Below are 21,386 nucleotides of genomic sequence, written 5' to 3'. Positions count from 1 at the left end.
AACAAATGAGTATAGAAAAAGTATTGGTTTTTCGGACCTTTTTATTTTATTTAATTTTTTTTTTCTATTTAATTTTGTATAGTTTTTATTAATTTATGTAAATCACCTTTAAACAGATTTGATCAAAGCAAACCTTTACACTCATGTTACAAGCTTATACAATAAAGCATTCACATTACTACTTAGAACCAATATCAGACTTAAATCCTTTAATTGGAACTTGATAATTTTCTTTGAATTTTTTTAAATCGTTCGTGTTACACAACCATTGCAGATAGTTCCTCATGACTTGGGACTTCCTAACCTTCATACGCGGTGTCAGCGAGTTTAGCGCCACAGCTTTATTGATGTTGTTTGGTTGCATGGGCGATGCGATGAACCAAGGTGGCGAGAACAGATCCTTGGTGGCCAGGTGATAAATATTTTGAATTTTTTATTGAATAAAGTATATGGTATTTAACAATCCTTTCAATAGCGTTCACTACGGACTGGCGGTGATGGTGGTGATGCACGTTTTTGGCTTCGTATCCGGGGCCCATGCCAATCCCTGCATCTCAATCTCGTGCTATTTCATGGGCTACATCGCCTCCGAGATGATGGTGATGTATGTGGTCTGCCAGGTGACCGGTGGGTTCTTTGGCTACTTCCTGCTGCTCCAACTGCTGCCCAAGGATGTGGTGGACAACAGCAAGCCAGCAGTTTGCCTAATGGAACCGCTGCACAGTCTATCTGGCTACCAGATTGTGGCCATCGAATGCCTACTCACCGCAATCTTTGTGCTCGGATGGTGCGCCTTGTGGGATGTGCGAAATGGACGCTTCCTGGACTCGGTCACCATTCGAATGGGTCTCCTCGTGGTCGCTTGCAGTTTGGCTGGGGTAAGTCTGATTTAGGTTTTAAAATGCTTTCTAAACGGATTTGCTTTAATTATTTTTCCCTTAAACTTTTGTACTATCATCTATGTTAAGAAATATTTAAAAAGTAATAACTTCAAAAGGAAAGGATAAATGAAACTCAATTTTGGTTAAAGGTTAATAATCCTTGTTTCTGTAAAATAATTTCTGACAATCATCGCCATTTGTATTCGCGAAATATATTTGTAGTGGTCATTTTTTAAGTTGTAAATTTACTGATGTATATTTTTTAACTTGCTTAGTCAATATATAGATAAGCAGTAGTTTAATTTATGTGGCTCAAGGTCAAGGCATTTAAAATAAGTGCTTTAAAATCGTATTACCTGGTTATTTATTAGTAAATTCTCCCGGCTTTCTTTCCTTCCTTTTCGCAAGTGATTGAAAATAGCTACAGATTTTTGTAACATAACTGATATTGATAAGTGATAAGTTATCACTATATCAGAGCTAGTATAAATAAGTAAAAAATTGCCCCATCTTTCCATTAACAGGGTCAATTAACTGGAGCCTCCATGAACCCGACCAGGACACTTGTGCCCGCCATTTTCCACGGAAAACTGGACTCGGTGGTATTGCTGCTAACTGGCCAGATCTTGGCCGCCATCATGGTACCCTTTATCTGGAGTAATGCGTTTACGCCGCGCTATAAGCCCTTGGAAATCCCCATTTGCACCGGAATAAACTAGGGCTCTAAACCCCGTGAACGACAATAAACGTGAGCTCGGCATTTGTGGCTACTGTGTGGTTTATTTGATCAAGTGTATGGGCAATTAAATATTAACGATAAGCATTTCGCGGTGGCATAAAAGTAATCTCGTTCAGATAAGCATAGCATTTACATTAGATTATTTATATAGACGGCAGCCGTAAGATTTCTTTTAAGGTATTTATATTTGTACACTTTGCAACTTAAAACTAAACCGCATTCAACTCACACAGACTTAAACGATAGCATGCCTTATGGGTATTAAATCATTTCTAGGCGAGTTCCGCCTCAGAGGTTCGTTTGGTTGACATGGTGGCCTCATCCACCTCCGAATCCTCGACCTCCCGCCGGAAGGCGTGCTTGTAGATCAACGAGGTCACCAGAGCTCCGGCCATGGGACCCACCCAGTAGATCCAGTGGTTGGCCCAGACTCCATTCCAAATGGCCGGAGCGAAGGATCGGGCGGGATTCATACTGGCCCCAGTCATTTGGCCCTGTAAGTTAGGTAAATTATTATTATTAATTAAAATAAAGCTCTTTAAAATTATTATTTATAAATATATGATATACTTAACAAGCACTTAAATCTATATCGTTTATTTGACAGTTATAAGATGTGTAGAATTGATTTTAGCTAATCTTTAAAATATTAAGAATGATTATGGGCCATGCTTTGCTAAGTTTATTATTATCAACAAAGTTTTCAAGTGCATTTGCCTGATAAATCTAAAATATTTCTTTTCTAATCTAAAATTCTTTAAGAACAGTACTTAGAGAAAAGTTCCAAAAGATTAATTAGCAAAACTGTCCGAGTAAGTTGTATCTAGTTTTTCTTTATCAAATAAATTTACACCGTTTTGGCATATAAAACTTCAAATTATGTTACATTTTTTAATATAGTTATATTTTTTCCAGAGAAGGTATTATCTTTAATATTTCTTAATATTGTCAGGTAATAAATGTTTTATTTAACTAAGATGTTTGTGATAATCTAAAAATTTGTAAGAAACCGCTGGTAAGTTAACCTTCATAACAGAAACAAATTAATTTGAAATTTATTGAAGGATTCCTATATAACTTTGATTGATTCTTTGATATTTATTAATGCTGTCAGATAATAAATGTTTATGTTAAAGAGGCTTTATTTAACTAAGATGTTTGGGAAAATCCAAAAAACTTTAAGAAACCGAGTATAAGTTAAGCTATATTACAAAAATAAACTAATTTCAAGTGTATTGAAAGATTCCTATATGACTTACCGCCGTGAGGGAAAGGCAGGCGATGGCCAGACCGAATCGCACTGGCACGGAGTCCTGTTTGGTGGCATTGCGGGGATCCCAGACGCCACAGCAGATGGAGATGAGGACGCAGGTGATCAGGAACTCGATGGACATGCCCTGCCAGCTGGTCAAGGTGCTGTTCAGCAATGTGAGGCAAACGCCATTGGGCGTGGACGTGCTGTAGATGGCATTCTCGGGGAGCACGGCCTTCAGCAGTCCGTATCCGATGAATGCACCCACCATCTGGGCCACAAAGTAGGCCAGTGCCATGGGCAGCGAGATCATGTTGTACACGTAGGAGGCCAAGGTCACGGCGGGATTCAAGTGGGCTCCACACACACAGCCGAAGCACTGGATGCAGATCAGCACCACGAATCCAAAGTTGAGGGCACTCTGGAAGTTCGAGTTGGTGAAGACGGAGTTCTCGATGCAGCCCATACAGCCCAGAAACATTAGCATCGCCGTGGCAATCATCTCGGCCAAAACTATGGAGATATTGTCCAACTGGCGACGTTGCAGAAACCAGCAGGTTGATTGGCTGTAAGACAGAGAGGATAATCCAGTTACAAAAAAATCATTTTCAAATTAGGTCGGTAAATAATCTGAATAAGCGACGGCATTCACATATGTTGCAAGGAACTTTTTAATTCCATAATTTCTGTATAAGCAACATTGTATAAATTGAAAATAATTGAAGAATATAATCACACTATTAAAAAAGGAGATAAAATAGAAAATGATGAGAGCTTTATTAACATAAAAAAAAAAGATCAATATCGATGTTTAAGATTCTAAAATACACTGTTCATGTTTTATTTAAAATAATAAAGTGATTTTAGTTTTTAGTCACAAAATCTTTTTATCTCATCTTATTTTCCTCTTTCCTATACAAGCAACATTCAATGTGCAAAAATTGAATGTTTACTATAGTAATTTATCCACTTCACTTAAATAAAAACAAAGAATTTAGTATTTAGATTTGTTTGTAGTCACTATGATTTTAGACAATACACAAATAAATATATTTAAATGATAAATGAATAGCTTTTTTCACTTTTTAGTTTCCGGTTCATTAGCCTATTCACTTAAGATCACCTTGTGGTTATAGCCATGATTTATTTGCGTGGCCACGAGCGATTAACCCAAACGGAGACGTGGTTCAACGTGGACTGGAGTGCAGTCCAACTACTCAATCTCGTACCGCGAATATCAGGTCGCCTAATCGCTCTTATCTCATTCAGATCCTTATCGACGGACGAAAGGGGCGCCAAGACCTGGACAACACTTTCCGGGCCAGACACTGTCTGAATACGGTCTATAGTCCCCTAACGCCACTCATTCATAAACATTATTTCAAGGAATTTTTGAATTTAAACTCCATAACATGCCCTAATTCGATTCGATACTTTCTGTCGTGTCTGGAAAGAATTAGGCTGGTGGGTGTGCCAAATTCACCGTCTGCTGATAAGATTTCGCTAAGTGTAGTTTGATTGGTCGATTTGTAAATACTTAAAATGTTTAAAAATCTTATGACCAAAGTTTCAAATGACTAGCTTTTCACTGACTGACCTTAACACTTACAATTTTAAAGGAAAAAGTGGTTAGAATTTAACTAGGAATTGAAATAATTGCTTAAAACAAAATAAATAAAATCTCAGCAGTGTTTTACAAATCAAAATCTCAAGTAACGACAATTTTTGGTACCTGGATTAAACACCATTTTTATGAGAACAAAATCTAAACATAATATCAATTTCCCTATTCAGTTTTCTGTTTAAAATATATAAATTAGTCTGCTCTTTAAATAAAAATAGTCAACTTGAATATCAATTCAAAATGTTCAGCACTGGTAATAGTTTATAATGATTTATTTGAGTGGCCACGAGCGATTAACCCAAACGGAGACGAGGTTCAACATGGACTTGAGTGCAGTCCAACTACTCAATGGTCGCTCTATCGCCGGCGCTTAATCTCTGGCAATCTCGTACCGCATATATCAGGTCGACTAATCGCCCCGGGTCGTTTATCAGCTGGAAGTCCGTCCCATAAACTTGTATTTACTTAAGTATTGGCAAACATTTCAAATCGTGTGCTCCATTCACTCCAGTCGAGTGCGTTAGGCCCCTTTCATGACGTTGGCTAGTCCGAATTTGAGACTTGTTGCTCGACATATTACAAGTATCTTTAATGGATTGATAAGACAGTTGCCATAAACAATCGATATGCTTTTGTCATGGTGCCGTTGCATGGGTTTAATTGCAAGTGGCTTACTTAGAAATCAATTGTTTTCGTCATGGCGTATTATCTGAAGAACCTTTTGCAAATTATTCCCCTGTAATGTGTTATCAAACTAATCAATTTAAAGGGTTTCCTTATCAGTAAACAATAATAAATATTTTTATGAGCTTATGGGATTTTATTTTGATATATTTGCTTGTGTGTTTTCGTTTTACAAACAAATACGAGCCCCCAAACATGTCAATATTACCGCATCCCGAATGTATGCTATGAAATCGATTAAAACTGTTTTGCTAAAGTTGTTCAGTAATTAAAAATTTCAGTATTGATTGAAAATTATGACATTTTTACATTTGACCATTATATACAAGGTCTGAAAAAACGAAACTCGAGTTAATTTTTTCTGGATATTGCCATAAAAAACATTTCTTTATGACATTTTTGCGAAAAATGGACCAAAATAAAATTTTTTATGTTGTGAATGCCAATCGATTGAAAATTTTATAACGAGTTCAACGAGGTATGACATTCCAACATATGACCATTATTTCCCAGGGATTTGAAAAAAAATCCGAATTAAAAGTTGATTTTTCCGGATATCAGAATCTCGGCATTTTTTTTTATAAGGGGTTACATTGTGTTTTTTGGCGAAAAATAGACCAAAAATGAAATTTTTAGCTGTGAATGCCAATCGATTGGGAATTTTATAACGAGTTATAACGAGTTCAGTATAACATTCCAACATTTGATCAATTTTTTCCAAAAATCCGAAACTCTATTGTAAGAACGTATTTAAAAATCTTTAAATACTGTGGTTTCCGAATCAGCACTGAAACGGATTTAGAATTCTAAAGATTCGTGTTCACAATACAAACAGATTGAAAACTTTCGTGTTATTAAAATGCAACTTGTCCTGGTAATTTAAGTAATTGTAATAATTAAAATAATAATTTTAGTAATTAATAAAATGACTTAAAATTATGGAAAGTGCGAGAAAAATATATGACAACCAAATAAGAGGAACAGCTTAAATATACATAAGGTTTTAAGAAACATGCAGGTATAAATAGTAACATAATATTTATTTCGTAAAGATTCGATTAGTACAGCTATTGTAGGCAACTAAAACTTATTGTATGACAACCTCTCCGATCATGCGGATCTTGGCGTTGGAATTTCCTAGATCGACCTCTTCTTCGCCCTTAAATGCCATCCTATAGATAAGTGATGTCACAGCACCGGCCACCAAAGGACCCACCCAGTAGATCCAATGATGTTCCCAGGAGTTGTTCCAAACAGCGGGACCCAGAGATCTGGTGGGATTCATGCTGGCTCCCGTAAAAAGACCCTGAAAGGATAACTCGCTATTAAGTCTTAGCCTTTTGATATGCTTATGCACAAATACTAACCGCTGTGAGGATCAGGCAGGAAACGGCCAGGCCGAATCTCACGGCCACCGAGTCCTGCAGCTTGACATTGCGGGGATCCCACACCGAACAGGCCACCATCACCAGGCAGCAGGTGATGAGGAACTCGATGAAGACACCTTGCACCTCACTGATATCCGATGCCAACACTGTCACACAAGCCCCCGCCGGATCGTCCACTCCTTTAATGGAACTCTGCGGCAGAACAGCCACCAGGAGACCATATCCAATCAAAGCTCCTGCTGCCTGGGCCACAAAATAGGCAATGGCCTTGATCCAACCAATCACACCGTAAAGAAAGGCAGCCAAGGTAATGGCCGGATTCAGATGCGCTCCGGACACAGAACCGAAACACTGGATGGCTATGAGGATGGCCAGGCCAAAGGTCAAACCACTGCGAAAGTGGGAGTTCGGAAAGGCTGGCGATTCCACACATCCCATGCAGGCCACAAAAACAAACAGTGCAGTGGCCACAAACTCCCCGAAAAAGCAGGATATGGCCGATCTATGGTGTCCTTGCAGGCGCCACCTGGCGTTCGGATTGGACTCCAGCGATTTTTGCTTCTGTTGCGACATACTGACTGAGCACTACTGCCAAAATAATGGGCAGCTGCAGAAGTGGAAATACGACTTCAAATTTGGGGCAATCAATCAATATCCATTATAAAACCATAATGCTAATTATCGAGCAGAGATTTTGCAGTAGTAGCAGGCCATTTTGGATAGATCAATTCATCAAGGGGCATTTTTGGGGGGCTTTGCTCAGCCGTAATTATCGGCCTGATAAGCGCCACTGCCGTTTCGCTCGATTTGCGCTCAATCTTATCTCATTAAGATTTTTATCGGGCGGACGAATGGGGCGCCAAGACTTGGACAACACTTTCCGGGCCAGCCAATGTCTGAATACGGTCGATACAACGAGGCGTTATAAACCAGGTTTATAGTCTCCTAACGCCACTCATTCATAAACATTATTTCAAGGAATTTTTGAAGAGAAGAAAATCCAGCATTAGCATATCACACATAGTCCATAGTCCAATTTAAACTCCATAACATGCCATAATTCGATTCAATTAGTATACTTTCTGTCGTGTCAGGAGTAATAAGTTGGTGGGTGTGCCAAATTCGCAGTCTGCTGATAAGATTTCGCTAAGTGTAGTTTGATTGGTCGATTTGTAAATACTTAAATTGTTTAAAAATCTTATGACCAAAGTTTCAAATGACTAGGTTTTTTCACTGGCTGACCTTAACACATACAATTTCAGAGGAAACATATACGTTCAACATTATTATTAATGGTATCTAATATTAATAATATATTCAACGCACAACCGTTTAAAACGTTTTATAAAATATGCTCCCGAAGCGGTTAGAATTTAACTAGGAACTAATTTAATTCATAAAGACTTATATTTTAAAAGAACTACTGTGATTTATCAAGACTTACACCACAAAGCGATTAAAGACACAGTCAAATTGGAAACAAAATAAATAAAATCACAGCAGTCCTTAACAAATAAAAGTCTCAAGTAACGACTATTTTTGCTACCTGGATTAAATACCATTTTTGTGGATTCATATGAGAACAAAATCTAAACATATATCATTTCCCCGATTCAGTTTTCTAACCTCAAGTAGTTAATATGATTGAAGTGAAATGATTGAGATAAAAAAATATTTTCATAATTATCCAAATTTGAGGTGTTTATTACTTCTTTAAATTTTTAATCAAAGTTAAAAATACATAAATTCGTCTGCTCTTTAAAATTTATTTTAAAATAAAAAGAGTCAACTATGAATATAAATTCAATATGTTCAGCACTGGTAATAAGCAATATTTCTTGGTTTCTATTTTTTTAAACCAGCTGGTCTTGAATTTTTCTGTTTACTCTTTTTTCATATTGAAAACTAGTTCTTAACTAAGAAGTGCCCTTTTATAAACTTAATTGGGGTGGGGTGATATTCCCCTGCCCTGAAGAATCGATAAAAGAGGACAACCAAACTTAATCCAAACAAGGAAAAGAAACACCCTCATTTGAAAATTGAAAGACAAACACTCATTTCCTTTATAAATAAAGTAACGCATTGAAGCTCTTTGTTATAAAGAATGTATTTAAGATGCTATATACGCGATTTGTGAAAATCAGCTTAATTCCATTTCCAAAGATCATGTAATTATAATAACATTATTATTCAAGTATTCAATATTGAAGTTTATATCCTTGAAATTCACTCTTGATTTTCTGTTTTCAGAACACTGGTTAAGTTTTAAATCCCTTTTCATGACTCCCTCTTATTGATATAGTTTATTAAAAAATAAAAAGTCATTGGTTTTGGTTTAGAGTAGATTACAAATCTCGATGTTCTTTATTACTGAAGGCAATTAGTGTATTCACCAAGTGAGTTTCTGTTCCAAAAGTGTAACGCTTTTGTAATGTTTGAACACTTTGTGAAGACACTATTCATATTAGCGTACAATGAATGCATTATTATAAAATTCGGCGTCTTAGATGGTAAGTAAATTAGTTAAGGCTCTCCCACATCGATGTCTTTGGCACCTACGACAGCTGGACGTCCTCCAAGTGGCGCAGCTTCTCGTTGGAGGTGATCTCCGCCTCCACCACCTCGCGGCGGAAGACGACCTTGTAGGCGTAGGCGGTGATGCCGGCGGCGCTGAGGGGGGCCAGCCAGTAGATCCAGTTGTCCTCTAAATGCATGTTCCACAGCGCGGGGGCGAAGGACCTGGCCGGGTTCATGCTGGCGCCGGTGAAGGGGCCCTAAAATAAAATGGTTATGGTTAATAATCAAAATTCTAAATGATTGTCATAAGTATAAAATATCTTTTGCTTTCTTTTAGATTTAAATGTATAGTTGTATAGTTTTAAGAAACTTTGCTTGACATGTTAAAATATTAACACAAATTGTCAGTCATTTTTTCTTAGAAAATTAAAAATTAAAAAAATCTTTTCAAGAAAAATGTTAATTCAAAACTTTCTATAATGCTTTGAGTATAACATCCATTAACCTATGTATAATTTATATACACCGAAAATAAGGTAAATTAATAAAATTTGTTAAGAGTCTAAAATACTATTTTAAAATTTGCAAGATATAAATTGTCACAATTACAAGTATAACCAAGATTATTAATGTATCCAAATATATATATGCAATATATATATATTGCATTATATTATTATAAAATTAAATTTAAAATTTCTATAACTGAAGTTTAATAAAATCGTTTCATAAAAAAATTGCGTAAGTTATTTGTTGAATTTAATTTTTTATATATTTTTTTGATTTTTGTTGAACACGCCACAAAAGGATGGATCTTGTTTTCGTGTATTGACAAATTATTATTTATCCCAGAAAAGCGGTTGCTCCATTCTTGGAATTTATTGTGGAAAATGAATGATTTAAGCTTAATACTTACGGCAGCGCAGGCAAGACAGGCGATGGCCAGGCCGAAGCGGATGCCCACCGAGTCGTGGAACTTGGAGTTGCGGGGATCCCAGACGCCGCAGCAGACGATGACCAGGATGGAGGTGATGACGAACTCAATGCCGAAGGCCTGCCCGGTGGTCACGGCGGTGTGGGGCAAGGTCACGCAGAGGCCGGCGCCCACGGTGAGGCTTTCATGGGGCAGCAGGATCATCAGCAGGCCGTAGCCGATGAAGGCGCCCAGCATCTGGGCCACAAAGTAGGCCAGTGCCATGCGCAGGGACACCATCTCGTAGATGTAGGCCGCCACCGTGACGGCGGGATTGAGATGGGCTCCGGACACACATCCAAAACACTGGATGGCAATGAGGACGGCGAAGCCGAAGTTGAGCACTATCTGGAGATGGCTGTTGGGGGTCGTGGTCGGGCTGGCGCAACCCAGGCAGCCCAGGAAGACCAGGATGCCGGTGCCGAGGAGTTCGCCCAGGAAGGCGGAGATTTTGTCCAGCGTCGATCCCTTCATTGTGAATACCTTACAGCAACTGAAAAGGTCAGAGGAGCGGTTGAGCAATGCCACACTAAAAAGCTGAACTAGCCACCCTCTCTTTCACACCAATATCTCTTTCTCTTTTACCCCAATATCTCTCTCTCTTTCCCTCACACACTTCAACTTCATCAATCATTTTGTATCTTATAGTATCACTATCTTAAGCTTTTCAATTCGAAATTAATCTTTCCTCCCCACGCTTAGAATTAACTATTGCGGAACTCTATCTATTTTCCTCATTCGAGACCTTTGCAATTGTTCTCCTTTTTGGGTAATATCTATAGGATTTTCCATCCCCTGTTGTTCGCGGTTCGTTGACATATCATCGATTTTTCAAAATCCTTGGCTAAATACAACTCTTTTTTGGAGCCGAATCACGATGCCCGCTGTGGCAATGTCAGAACAAGACTAAAACCATCGACGGTTAGATTAACCTGGAGTACCACATACCATATAGTATATATTGTACAATAGGCAATTGCCTGTTCAGCAGTCAATTGAGTTCATAGATAAATAGCCAAAAAGGAAATCAAAGCATGGCCATAAAACAATAACCAATCTTTGTCAGTGTTATCAGTTGGCCACTCGAAAGATTGGTTTTCCAAACTGTACGAATTAATCCGTTTATTGCGATCATAAAATGCGTGTTCCTTGTAATCAATTCACATACTTTTGGGAGTATTATAGGTAGGTATTTTATGTGTTTTATAAATGATCAATTTCATGGTACTTGAAATCAATTCACATTTCTTTAAGCATTTTTTAATAATTTCTTTTATTTTTTCTTAGCCCACATAATTACCGAATATCGCGGGCCATTTTGACACTTGTCTGGTTTTTGTTTTAAATCCCAAAGAAAGATTTCACTATATATTTTATCTTTTTGCGGACTTTTCGCGATGCCGACCGCTTTGAAGCGAGTGAAAATTTACAAAGCGACAGCGGGACTGTCAATGTCAATCTGAGGCGTTGGAGTAGCCATAGGCAAATATTTATATCTATATCTATATAATATTGCGTAAATCAAAAGCCCATTTTTAGCATCCGTGTGGCGAGAGAGTAGCAGAGTAGCAGAGAAGCTGGCCACAAACACACGAAAAGATATAGAAATTAGCAAATCCTACTGCCAGAGCATAAAAAAGTCAAGTGTCCAGAATTTATGAGCATCCTAAACGCTCATTCGTCGATCTCACTCGCTCTCAACGTTTATCTATAGGTGCCACAATCTCTGGAGCGATGCTCTCTCTCACTTCCACTGCTTCAATCTCCGGCATTAAGATATTATTAAATGTGAGAAACAATATAGATAATAATCCATGAAATGCAAAAAAAAACATATTAACACTTGTCATGAGAGTTTAGAGATTATCTTTTCATTCTCTTCAAGAGATACAATATAAAATCCGGATTAAGGGTAAAATCAAGAAAATAAGATTTAATTTACAGAAAAATAATAGATTTTTAAAAATGAGAATAAACTGCTTACAAACATTAGAGGAAATGATAATGTTAATCTTACAGAAAAAATAAATCAGATTAGTTTTAAACTTAATTTAAACTGAAGAAAAACATATTCTTTCTTATAATTATTGTATAGGGGATGGGTCCTAGATGTTTGTAGATGTTTGTTTACTAAGGAATATATATATATAAGCATATGGAATTATTTCAGTAGCTTCATATTTTTAAAATATGAATCATCTGAATGAATATCTTAAAATTCGACTCATTAATGCTCAGCCAATAAAATTAAAGTCCACTTTGCTGCTTTTTTAATATTTTGTAAATTGAATTTAAAAATTCGAAGCAAATTAATTAATTAAGCTATAATGAGGCTATTGATTTATTTCCTATTTTTAAATGAAAAATCAACGCATATATTATTAAAAGAAAGGTAAGACTTTCGATCGCTAGATTCGTATCAAAAAATTTATTGATGAGAGGTAAGGGGAAAACAGTTTGAAACCAAGTTAGCCTAGTTATTGCATGACTTTGGCCAAATGCGGTATTTAAACTTGAAATGAAGCCTTAATTGATATTGGAAAAGCGTATAATTATTCGCTGTGTATAAATGGGGCAGGGTTGGGTTGCTGTGCAAGTGCGTGACGCTCTGGGGCAATTGAAACTGGCCAGTGCGGATTGATAACAGAGTGGCCGACTATCAATTACCACCGTCGGTTTCTATCAATTGCAATTGCTGCAACAATTGCAATTGAGGCTGCATTGCGTGAATCGGAGTACGCAATGTGGCAAACAAATCACAGCAAATCTCAGCACGCCTGTCGATCAAATTGCACGCAATTTGCGCTATTAAATGTCTCAATCACAATTGGAGCGGCAGCTGGCAATAAAAAGTTAAAAATAAATAGATGTTTTGAAAGCCCCGAGTGTGTTGCATAAGCGTGGACACGATAACCCAGGTGATCTCTCCAGCGAATGAATGAACATTTCCAGAACTCTTGACCCTACATATGTACATATATTTTGCCAAGCACTTATCGCTTTCCAACTATAGTTTTATTTACCATTTGCAATGGAAGTCGTGCAGAAAATAGCAAAGACAAAACGTTTTGGCCCTTGGCCAAGAGAAAATGTTTGGCCAACACAGTGACAGTTGGTCAAAAGATAGCGACACGTTTTGGCGAAAAGGCAAAGAGTGCAAAGTCAAAACAATAAACACGCGATGGATCAAAATTTTTAAAAATAAATCACAGTGAACAGCGCATGCTAATAATTTAATTACCACCTGCGCTTTTATTATATTTTCCATGCCCAGAAGGATCACGTATCATTCATGGGATCGCGGCATGGGCCACGATCTGCGATACCCAGAGGGCCCTAATTGATGGATCTTTATTGTCATAATCTATTTTCATTGTTTATCTAAGTGACGGAACGTGACTGGGAGGTTCTATGTCTTAGTTTTTGGGCTAGTGTTAGGTGGCAGAAATAATACATGACTTGACGGCGGAAGTTGGCTTTGATAATTGGCTAAATTAATTTAAATTATAAATTTTAGTCATTTTATCAAATGTAATTGCTTTTTAACAGAAGAGTTTTTAAACAACTAGCAGAGTCAGGTTCCTAAATAAAATTAATAAATAGGTTTAATCCTATTTACATGGTTTTACTCACAACCTAAATAAAATTAATAAATAGGTTTAATCCTATTGCCTGAAAATATTATTAATTATCTTACTTTTATACTAAGGTTAACTATGTAATTAAATACCTAGCTACATAGATATATTGAAAATGTAATAATAAATGTAAATTTTTTTATTTAAAAACATTTAATTATATAATTAAATTTAATTTATTAATTTCTGTTCACTTCTGTTAACTAAACTCTGTTAAGTCTCTGTTGTACAACAGCTATGAAAAGTATGCAACCCTTTTATCGAAATCAAACAGTCTGGCAGCTCTGTAGATAATTTGAAATTTAGGCGCGTAACCAAAGTTAATTATGACTAAGAACGTTGGCCATAAACCTTTAGCCAGAAGCTCATCGTAAAAAACTTGTTAGCCTGAAGAACCACTAATCAATCGCCGCTGATAAGCCCCCTTTCGATTCGATATCAGCTGATAGTTCTTGGCTGCTTAAGAAGTGATTTTTAGCTGCTGGCCCTAAAACTTTGGGCCATAAACCATAAACCACAAACCACTGTCAGCCAACTGATAACGAACTGAGTGATGGTGTATTGGGTTTTGGCCGTGTCTGCCGGCATAATATCACAAGCTTAATTTGGCCATAATTGGGGCAACTCAAATCGGATTTACTCATCAGACTTTTGACATCGCCCCGCATTTATGGCTTTTCCAAAGTGCGATATTGATCGGCCGGCGACTTATAAGTATGTTTTTTATATGGCATTCCAATTGCCAGCTGGATCGCAATTGAAGCTCATTATGGCGGAAGCCTTAGTTTCCATTGATCTTGATTCACAGCAGTCTCTTCCCAGAGCAACTCTTATCTTTTCGGCTTATCAGGGCAATGGAAACTGCTGACGCTCCGTTGCGCAACAGGTTGATGGCATCTAAGACGGCTACCTGCGAGTACAATGTGCATAGGCTCTTGGCCGGCTTATTTATGACTGCAAATATGAGGGGTAATTAAGAGCTGCCTAAAAAGAAAATATAAAAGATCCTATAGCAAGTCAGGTGCCCCAGACAGCTGAAGGTTCTAAGTAATTCTCTGGCCAAAATTAGGGTCTACGTTTTATCAGTTCCCCACGAGGTTGGCCCACTTGAGACTTGATTGCTCACATTATTTGTGAAAAGCTTGGCAATTATTAGACAGACAAAGTCTTAATTACTAACAAATAATATGTATTTAGATGATAACATTTAGCATTGACCTAGGCTAAGAATTTAATGGTGGCTCTGAATCTGAAGAAGGCTTGTCCCCCGTAAATTTATGGTTCGATGTGGCTTCTAATCAAGAAGTTCGCCCGACTGCTATTTATACCCGATTCTATATGTGCAGCCAGGCCCATCTGATAATCCAAAAGTGTGCATGGGCGATAAGGAGTGAGTGACACACATACTCAACTAAAGTTAAGCCAGAGCTTAGAGCAACAGAAAAGTCTTGAATTGGAACTAAACTTTGCTCAATGACGGCTGGGATTCAGTTGATAACCCCACGGCAGAGCACCTTATCAAGTGGCAAAGTAACTAACTTAATCACATTTCCGAGTGGCTACGGTTTGCCAAGCACAAATATAATGTCGTGGGATTGAATGACATCAACGGACTGTGAAAAATGGCAGAGTTATAGGTATAGCATAAAACTGGATTAGTTAAACGCAATTAGCATATAGGAAATGCCATATTCCAATAGTTGACTGGCCCAATTTGAGCCTGGGGGATTGTTCCGTGTGTAACCGGTTTTCTGATCATATGATGACGTTACAATAAGACCAAATCGAAATCCGTTTAATGGAGACACTAACTTATTGATGGGGCACGCGATTTGCCACTCGATTGATTTATCAAATTTGATTAGCACAAATTATCGAGTAACTCGTGAGTTTCCCCGAAAAGTTAGTAATCGAAGGCATGTGCCAAACTTTAGAAAATCTGGATTTTGCCAGTTATACATCATTATTGTTATCTGGCAAAGTTCATAATTTAATGTATAGCTATAGATTGCCTCTTAAATTCTGGAGGACTTATAAAAATGTTCTGTCGCTGAGATTGAGCTAACAAATTTATCAGCTTTAGCGACCTTCAGCCGAAAAAGTAATGTTCATTTTGGTTCGCTTTCTGGTTTTTCATTTTTTGGTGGGAGTGCGATTTCAAGTTGTCGAAGTGCGCAGATAAAACTTCGGGCCTTTACACACAATCACACGGCAAGTTTTGTGTGTAAAAGATATACTCAAATATTTTCTAGTGCCTACATAACACCTGAGCACTTAAAGTATCATAAAATGATCAATTTAGCGTGGGCACTATGCAAAAATCGCCTGATCCAAGGCCCAGAAATGCCGTTTGTTTACTTATCAGGCCGCTTTTTTTTTTGTTTTATAAAATCGAGTGACCCCGCCAATCGTCTTGCTATACTTATTTTTCAATGATAATTTTGATAAGACGGCCGCACACACCAGCCGTCGTCTAATTAGTATAAAAAAAACAACAACAACAACCACTATGGCTCGACACAAACATTTATATATATGTACATAAAACTGAACGCTAAAGTAGAACATCGGGCTAATGTATGCGCACATAGAGTGGAAACGTTTTTCAAAAACCAAAAAGCATGGCACAATTCTTTAAAAATAAACATTCTCCGGTAGAGTCGTTCGTTTAACCCAAGGCAAATGACATCGCACAAGTGTTAAATGAATGTCAAATGGGAGAGAAGACGAATAAAGAATATTATTAAAAATATATGCATTGAAAATGCATTACAATTTGGCCTTATCTAATTACACGGTCTGGAAGTTGCGCAATCGTGGGATTACTGGCAATTACCCTTCTACGAGGCTTGGCTATCATCAGGTGCAAATGGTAAATAATGCACATAATTATAAGTCAATAGTAGTCGATAAACAACAATATTAATAAATGTGCAAGCAATGTGTCTCGATTGTCTGCTCACTATTCAAAGCACCCAGTGGCGCTGTGGGAGTGGGAATATATAACTTTTTATGGGCATAAACAGGCGAATCGGGCGATAAGTTCCCCCTGCCGAAATGGAAAGTTGGCCAAGATAACCCAGACAAAGTTAAATATTTGAATAAATTTAACATTTATAGGCCAGTGCACGCGTGCCAAGAGAACGCGAAGACTGAAAACACGCACTCACACTCTTCCAGTTATGGAAATATTCCATTAACAATTCACTTTAAACGTATCACTGACTTTTAACCCAGAGAAGCAGTCCACAAAATTTTTAAAAAATGCGAGCCCGCCAATTTCGAAACGCGTTATGCAAAATGCCTTTGCTTTCAGTCAAAGCACTGCAAGCCTTTTTATATCAAAATCGACGCTCTCCTCGGCTTTGTTTTAATGAAATTTTAATACAAGTTTGCTAATTAATTAACGCACACTTGAAGACCACGGAGAGCCAAACTAACCTGCGTTTCGGTCGATCGTTTGTTTGCTATTGAGTGTAGGAAATGCCTGGAGCTAAATACGCGCCATCGACTGCGCGGCAGCTGCGCAGTCGGCGTCGCAGTTGGACACCATGGCGTATTATTATTGTTGCTATCAAGCAGCGCAGTCGCTGCCGACAAGTAGCCAAAGCAAGCAGTGGAAGGCAGCAGCAGCGCAGTCGGCTTCCGAAGTTCAGCTCTTATCACTTCAGTTAAAAAACGTCAGCTGCGCAGTCAACGCTTTGTTGTTTAGTCAGTGATGTGAGCTTTTGATAGTGGTATCAAGCAACTTGACTAACGTAAATATTACCTTTCGCTTGACAAGCAGATGAGATAAACTTTCGGCAAGCAGTGTAAACACTGCAGTTCAGATAGTGGCTTAAGCAGTTCAGGGACTGGTTTTCTTGTTTGTTTATTTAATGCAAGGAATTTCTGAATTTATGAAAGCAAAGTCCATTAACGCGATTTTCGATTATTCATACATGTTTTTTTCATGACTTACAATAATATATATGACTTTTTAAGTGAAAACTCAGAGAATTAAAGATGAAACATTTTTTAAATTTATTATCAAAAGGAATTTAAGTTAAGTTATTTTCAACTTTTTGGGTGTTTAATCACTGTACCCTTAAAACAACAAGTATTGCTAAGCGAAAAACAAAATCGAGTCAACAGTACTGTCGTACATAGTATTCAAAATTTATAATTCATGAATTTATTGTGTATAAGCATGAGGACATAAACCTTAAAAGGATAACCAGAAACATTCAACAAAGTATATAGTTTTGAGCTTAATGTCCGTATTCGCAAAACCTTTATTTAATAATAAATACTTTAATAATTCATAAAAGATACATTTTGGTTCTGTTGCCCTAATGTATAATTTTAACGTATTAATATGTAATAAATTGTTAAATGAAATAATATTAAGAAAGAATATATCACTGTAATCAATATTTTTCAAAACCCTAAGTGTATTTATTCTGGCACTATTTTTGGACTTCCCCATTTGTGTGGGTTAACCAAATACAAATAAGTGTATAAGTATGCTTACGAGTTAAATAGTCACGCAGAATCGAGTAAACAATTGCAAACCCCATTATTCCCATATTTGAACACATGAAAAGCATCTAAAACAAACAAACTATTAAACAAGAAAGGAAAGCTAACTTCGGGCGGAGCCGAAGTTGAAATACCCTTGCAGAATATTCTGCAAATTATATTCTCCAAAATCATTCATAATGCATTCTTAATACTCATAAAAAATCCCAACTTCCTAACTTTAAAAACACCAAAGTTATGGCATTTCCAATCGTTCAGTTATATGGCAGTTATAGAATATAGTCGGCCGATCCTTATGAAATTTGATATGTCGGATTGATTAGGCAAAAATAAAACCCATAGAAAATCCCAACTTCCTAACTTAACAAACACCAAAGTTATGGCATTTCCGATCAATCAGTTATATGGCAGCTATAAGATATAGTCGGCCGATCCTTATGAAATTTGGTACGTCTGATTGATTGGCCAAATATAAAACCCATAGAAAATCCCAACTTCCTAACTTTACAAACACCAAAGTTATGGCATTTCCGATCAATCAGTTATATGGCAGCTATAAGATATAGTCGGCCGATCCTTATGAAATTTGGTACGTCGGATTGATTGGCCAAATATAAAACCCATAGAAAATCCCAACTTCCTAACTTTACAAACACCAAAGTTATGGCATTTCCGATCAATCAGTTATATGGCAGCTATAAGATATAGTCGGCCGATCCTTATGAAATTTGGTACGTCGGATTGATTGGCCAAATATAAAACCAATAGAAAGTCCCAACTTCCTAACCTAACAAACAGCAGAGTTATGGCATTTCCGATCAATCAGTTATATGGCAGCTATAGGATATAGTCGGCCGATCCCGGCCGTTCCGACTTATATACTGCGTGCAAAGGAAAGAAGGGTGTGTGCAAAGTTTCAATTCGATATCTTTAAAACTGAGAGACTAGTTCGCGTAGAAACAGACAGACGGACAGACAGACGGACAGACGGACAGACGGACAGACGGACAGACGGACATGGCTATATCAACTCAGGAGGTGATCCTGATCAAGAATATATATACTTTATAGGGTCGGAGATGTCTCCTTCACTGCGTTGCACACTTTTGACCAAAATTATAATACCCTCTGCAAGGGTATAAAAACCTATAAATATGAGAGTCATACTTATTTGCTAAACATTTTGAGCAATTATCGTAATACTAAAGAATGTTAAATAACAAGACGACAAAATGCACACCGTCTAGGTGATAATCACTTTAATTATGTCTTTAAGAACACTAAAATAAATCTCAAGTGGCGATCGCTTTTTAATAAGACAAATAAAGGTAGATAGAGAAAATAATGATCATAATTAAGAGTGTGATGTAATTTTCAATCAAATGATAACAACAAGCGCGTCTAGCTAGTGATAAAAAATTATTAAATGGAATTACCTATAAGATCTTTTAAATTGGTTTGAAGTGGCGCTCCCTTTTTGATAAGAAAAATCACGTGGGGTAGAAAGAGAGAGATTTATGGTTGATCATAATTATTTTATACTATTTACACTTACCTTCAAGGTTGTGGTGATTGGAAAACTTACCCAAACGGAATCTTAGGAACTATATTGAACTATATGGAACCCACTTGAGATAGCACTTATCACTCACGGCTGGCACGTCACTTAGCCCGACTTTGGAAGGCTTTATCGCGATTCGGACTTCCATGACGGATTTCCTTGTGGCCTTGACACTCATGTCGCGCGACACCGAATGCTTAGACATATGACGCGCACCTTAAGCGATGTGCACTCAATGATTTGCATAGACCATTCCATGGCGGAACATTTGAAGTTCGATTATAAATTATACGCGATGCCAGCGATGCCAGCGATCGAGGTAGAAGCAATTTGACTTGCTAGATTAATAAATAAATTCAATGAAACCGCAACGAATCAAAGAAGTGAATAGAAGCGAAACGATGGATGGCTAGATGTTTATCGATCTGCCATCGTAAAACTCCCGCGCTTGTGACACAGTCTTCGATCCACTTTTTCGCCACACACTATATATTATGGTATATTATATTATTTTATTATATTGTGGTATATACGGATAGGGGATTTCTGGTTGAAGCCAGACTCCCTTGATTAATGGACACATCGTTGCTGTCTAGCGTTACTCGTTAACCGATCTCGAGTGTCTACCAAAAAACTGGTTAGACGGCCTGCAAAAATATGCAAAACAAATAAACAAAACGGCGGCATTTGTTTTTTCTTGTATTTGCAATTCAGTTCTTGATTCACTCGCTCTTTGTGCCGGGGCCAAAAATAAATTGTGTTTTTTTTTGTTGTCTCGCTTTTTCGTCGTTGGGCTAAAAACACTTGCTCACGTGACGTATACGCAACGTGGCACCGAAATGTGTGTCAAATATTGATATACGAAATAGGAGTTTGTAATGAATAGCAAATTATTTCGCACCTTCTGGGCTTTTGTTTGGCACTAGTCGCCGCCACGCCTCCAACCGCCTCGATGCCCATCTTTATTTGCTGACCGATGGCCGCAGACTGATGTTGCTGTTGCACTGGCATTTCTTCGCACTTTTACTCCTATTGTGTGTGTCGTTTTATTAATGTTTTTCTTTTTTCTTATTTTCTGTGAAGCACTTGACGGAGCGCGAGCAGCTAATTGAATTTCCCGTTTGCAATGGTAATTTTCCTGAATCGGATTCCGTGCACAACTTCACTGCGTGTCGCGAATTCGGACTCTTGACTCGCGGACGTTGTATCTGTATCTGCGGAACGGGTATTTGTATCTGTATCTGCAGGCGGTGCGCCGCATGTGAGTTTCGCTTTCGAGCGCCGATCGACCGACTGACTGACTGAGAGTAAACGCTGTCGCCGTTTAACAAAAACCGCCAAGCGCCCATCAAAATCAAATATCGCAAAAAGGCATGCCATAAAAGCGAGGCAGCAAAACCCAAAAGTGCCAGTGCCATTAGACACGATACCCAATTACCTGCTGGGTATATCTATGCGATGCGCGTCAATCTAGATAGTGCCCTGGTTCTGATCAATGAATCCACCCGCCGAACTTCTCTTTTCCGAACTATCCAAGTGGAATTTTCCCTAACTCAAACCAAGCTGATAAAACAATAGCGCTGAGTGATTAAACCTTAAGTACCTTTA

General features: G+C 37.7%; 4 protein-coding genes across 7 annotated transcripts; 1 reads left to right on the top strand and 3 right to left on the bottom strand.

Annotated features, from left to right (window-relative positions):
* Window positions 1-169: 169 nt before the first annotated feature.
* LOC108053762 (aquaporin-2) lies at window positions 170-1,643 on the top strand. The gene is made up of 3 exons (XM_017136476.2): window positions 170-412; window positions 476-878; window positions 1,406-1,643. The coding sequence occupies exons 1-3, from the start codon at window positions 285-287 to the stop codon at window positions 1,598-1,600; spliced, it is 726 nt and encodes a 241-aa protein (XP_016991965.2). The 5' UTR covers window positions 170-284; the 3' UTR covers window positions 1,601-1,643.
* Window positions 1,642-21,111, bottom strand: LOC108053767 (aquaporin). 2 transcript variants are annotated; one of them, XM_017136482.2, is made up of 3 exons: window positions 20,680-21,111; window positions 2,880-3,438; window positions 1,642-2,114 (listed from the first exon to the last, which is right to left on the bottom strand). In XM_017136482.2, exons 1-3 carry the CDS (start codon window positions 20,787-20,789, stop codon window positions 1,893-1,895), a joined length of 891 nt encoding a protein of 296 aa, XP_016991971.2. In that variant the 5' UTR covers window positions 20,790-21,111; the 3' UTR covers window positions 1,642-1,892. The 2 variants fall into 2 exon arrangements, with proteins under 2 accessions (XP_016991971.2, XP_044317786.1); XM_044461851.1 differs by lacking the exon at window positions 20,680-21,111 and adding an exon at window positions 3,996-4,111.
* Window positions 6,268-7,141, bottom strand: LOC108053768 (aquaporin AQPcic). Its single transcript, XM_017136484.2, has 2 exons — window positions 6,548-7,141; window positions 6,268-6,486 (listed from the first exon to the last, which is right to left on the bottom strand). Exons 1-2 carry the CDS (start codon window positions 7,139-7,141, stop codon window positions 6,268-6,270), a joined length of 813 nt encoding a protein of 270 aa, XP_016991973.2.
* Window positions 8,897-17,194, bottom strand: LOC108053769 (aquaporin AQPcic). 3 transcript variants are annotated; one of them, XM_017136487.2, is made up of 3 exons: window positions 17,138-17,194; window positions 10,002-10,551; window positions 8,897-9,342 (listed from the first exon to the last, which is right to left on the bottom strand). In XM_017136487.2, the coding sequence occupies exons 2-3, from the start codon at window positions 10,530-10,532 to the stop codon at window positions 9,124-9,126; spliced, it is 750 nt and encodes a 249-aa protein (XP_016991976.2). In that variant the 5' UTR covers window positions 10,533-10,551; window positions 17,138-17,194; the 3' UTR covers window positions 8,897-9,123. The 3 variants fall into 3 exon arrangements, with proteins under 3 accessions (XP_016991976.2, XP_016991977.2, XP_016991974.2); XM_017136488.2 differs by lacking the exon at window positions 17,138-17,194 and adding an exon at window positions 16,867-16,890; XM_017136485.2 differs by lacking the exon at window positions 17,138-17,194 and adding an exon at window positions 11,359-11,500.
* Window positions 21,112-21,386: the final 275 nt, after the last annotated feature.

This window comes from Drosophila rhopaloa, unplaced genomic scaffold, assembly GCF_018152115.1.
Source record: "Drosophila rhopaloa isolate 14029-0021.01 unplaced genomic scaffold, ASM1815211v1 contig_115, whole genome shotgun sequence".
Taxonomy (NCBI): domain Eukaryota; kingdom Metazoa; phylum Arthropoda; class Insecta; order Diptera; family Drosophilidae; genus Drosophila; species Drosophila rhopaloa.
This window is presented reverse-complemented; position numbering and strand designations above follow the sequence as displayed.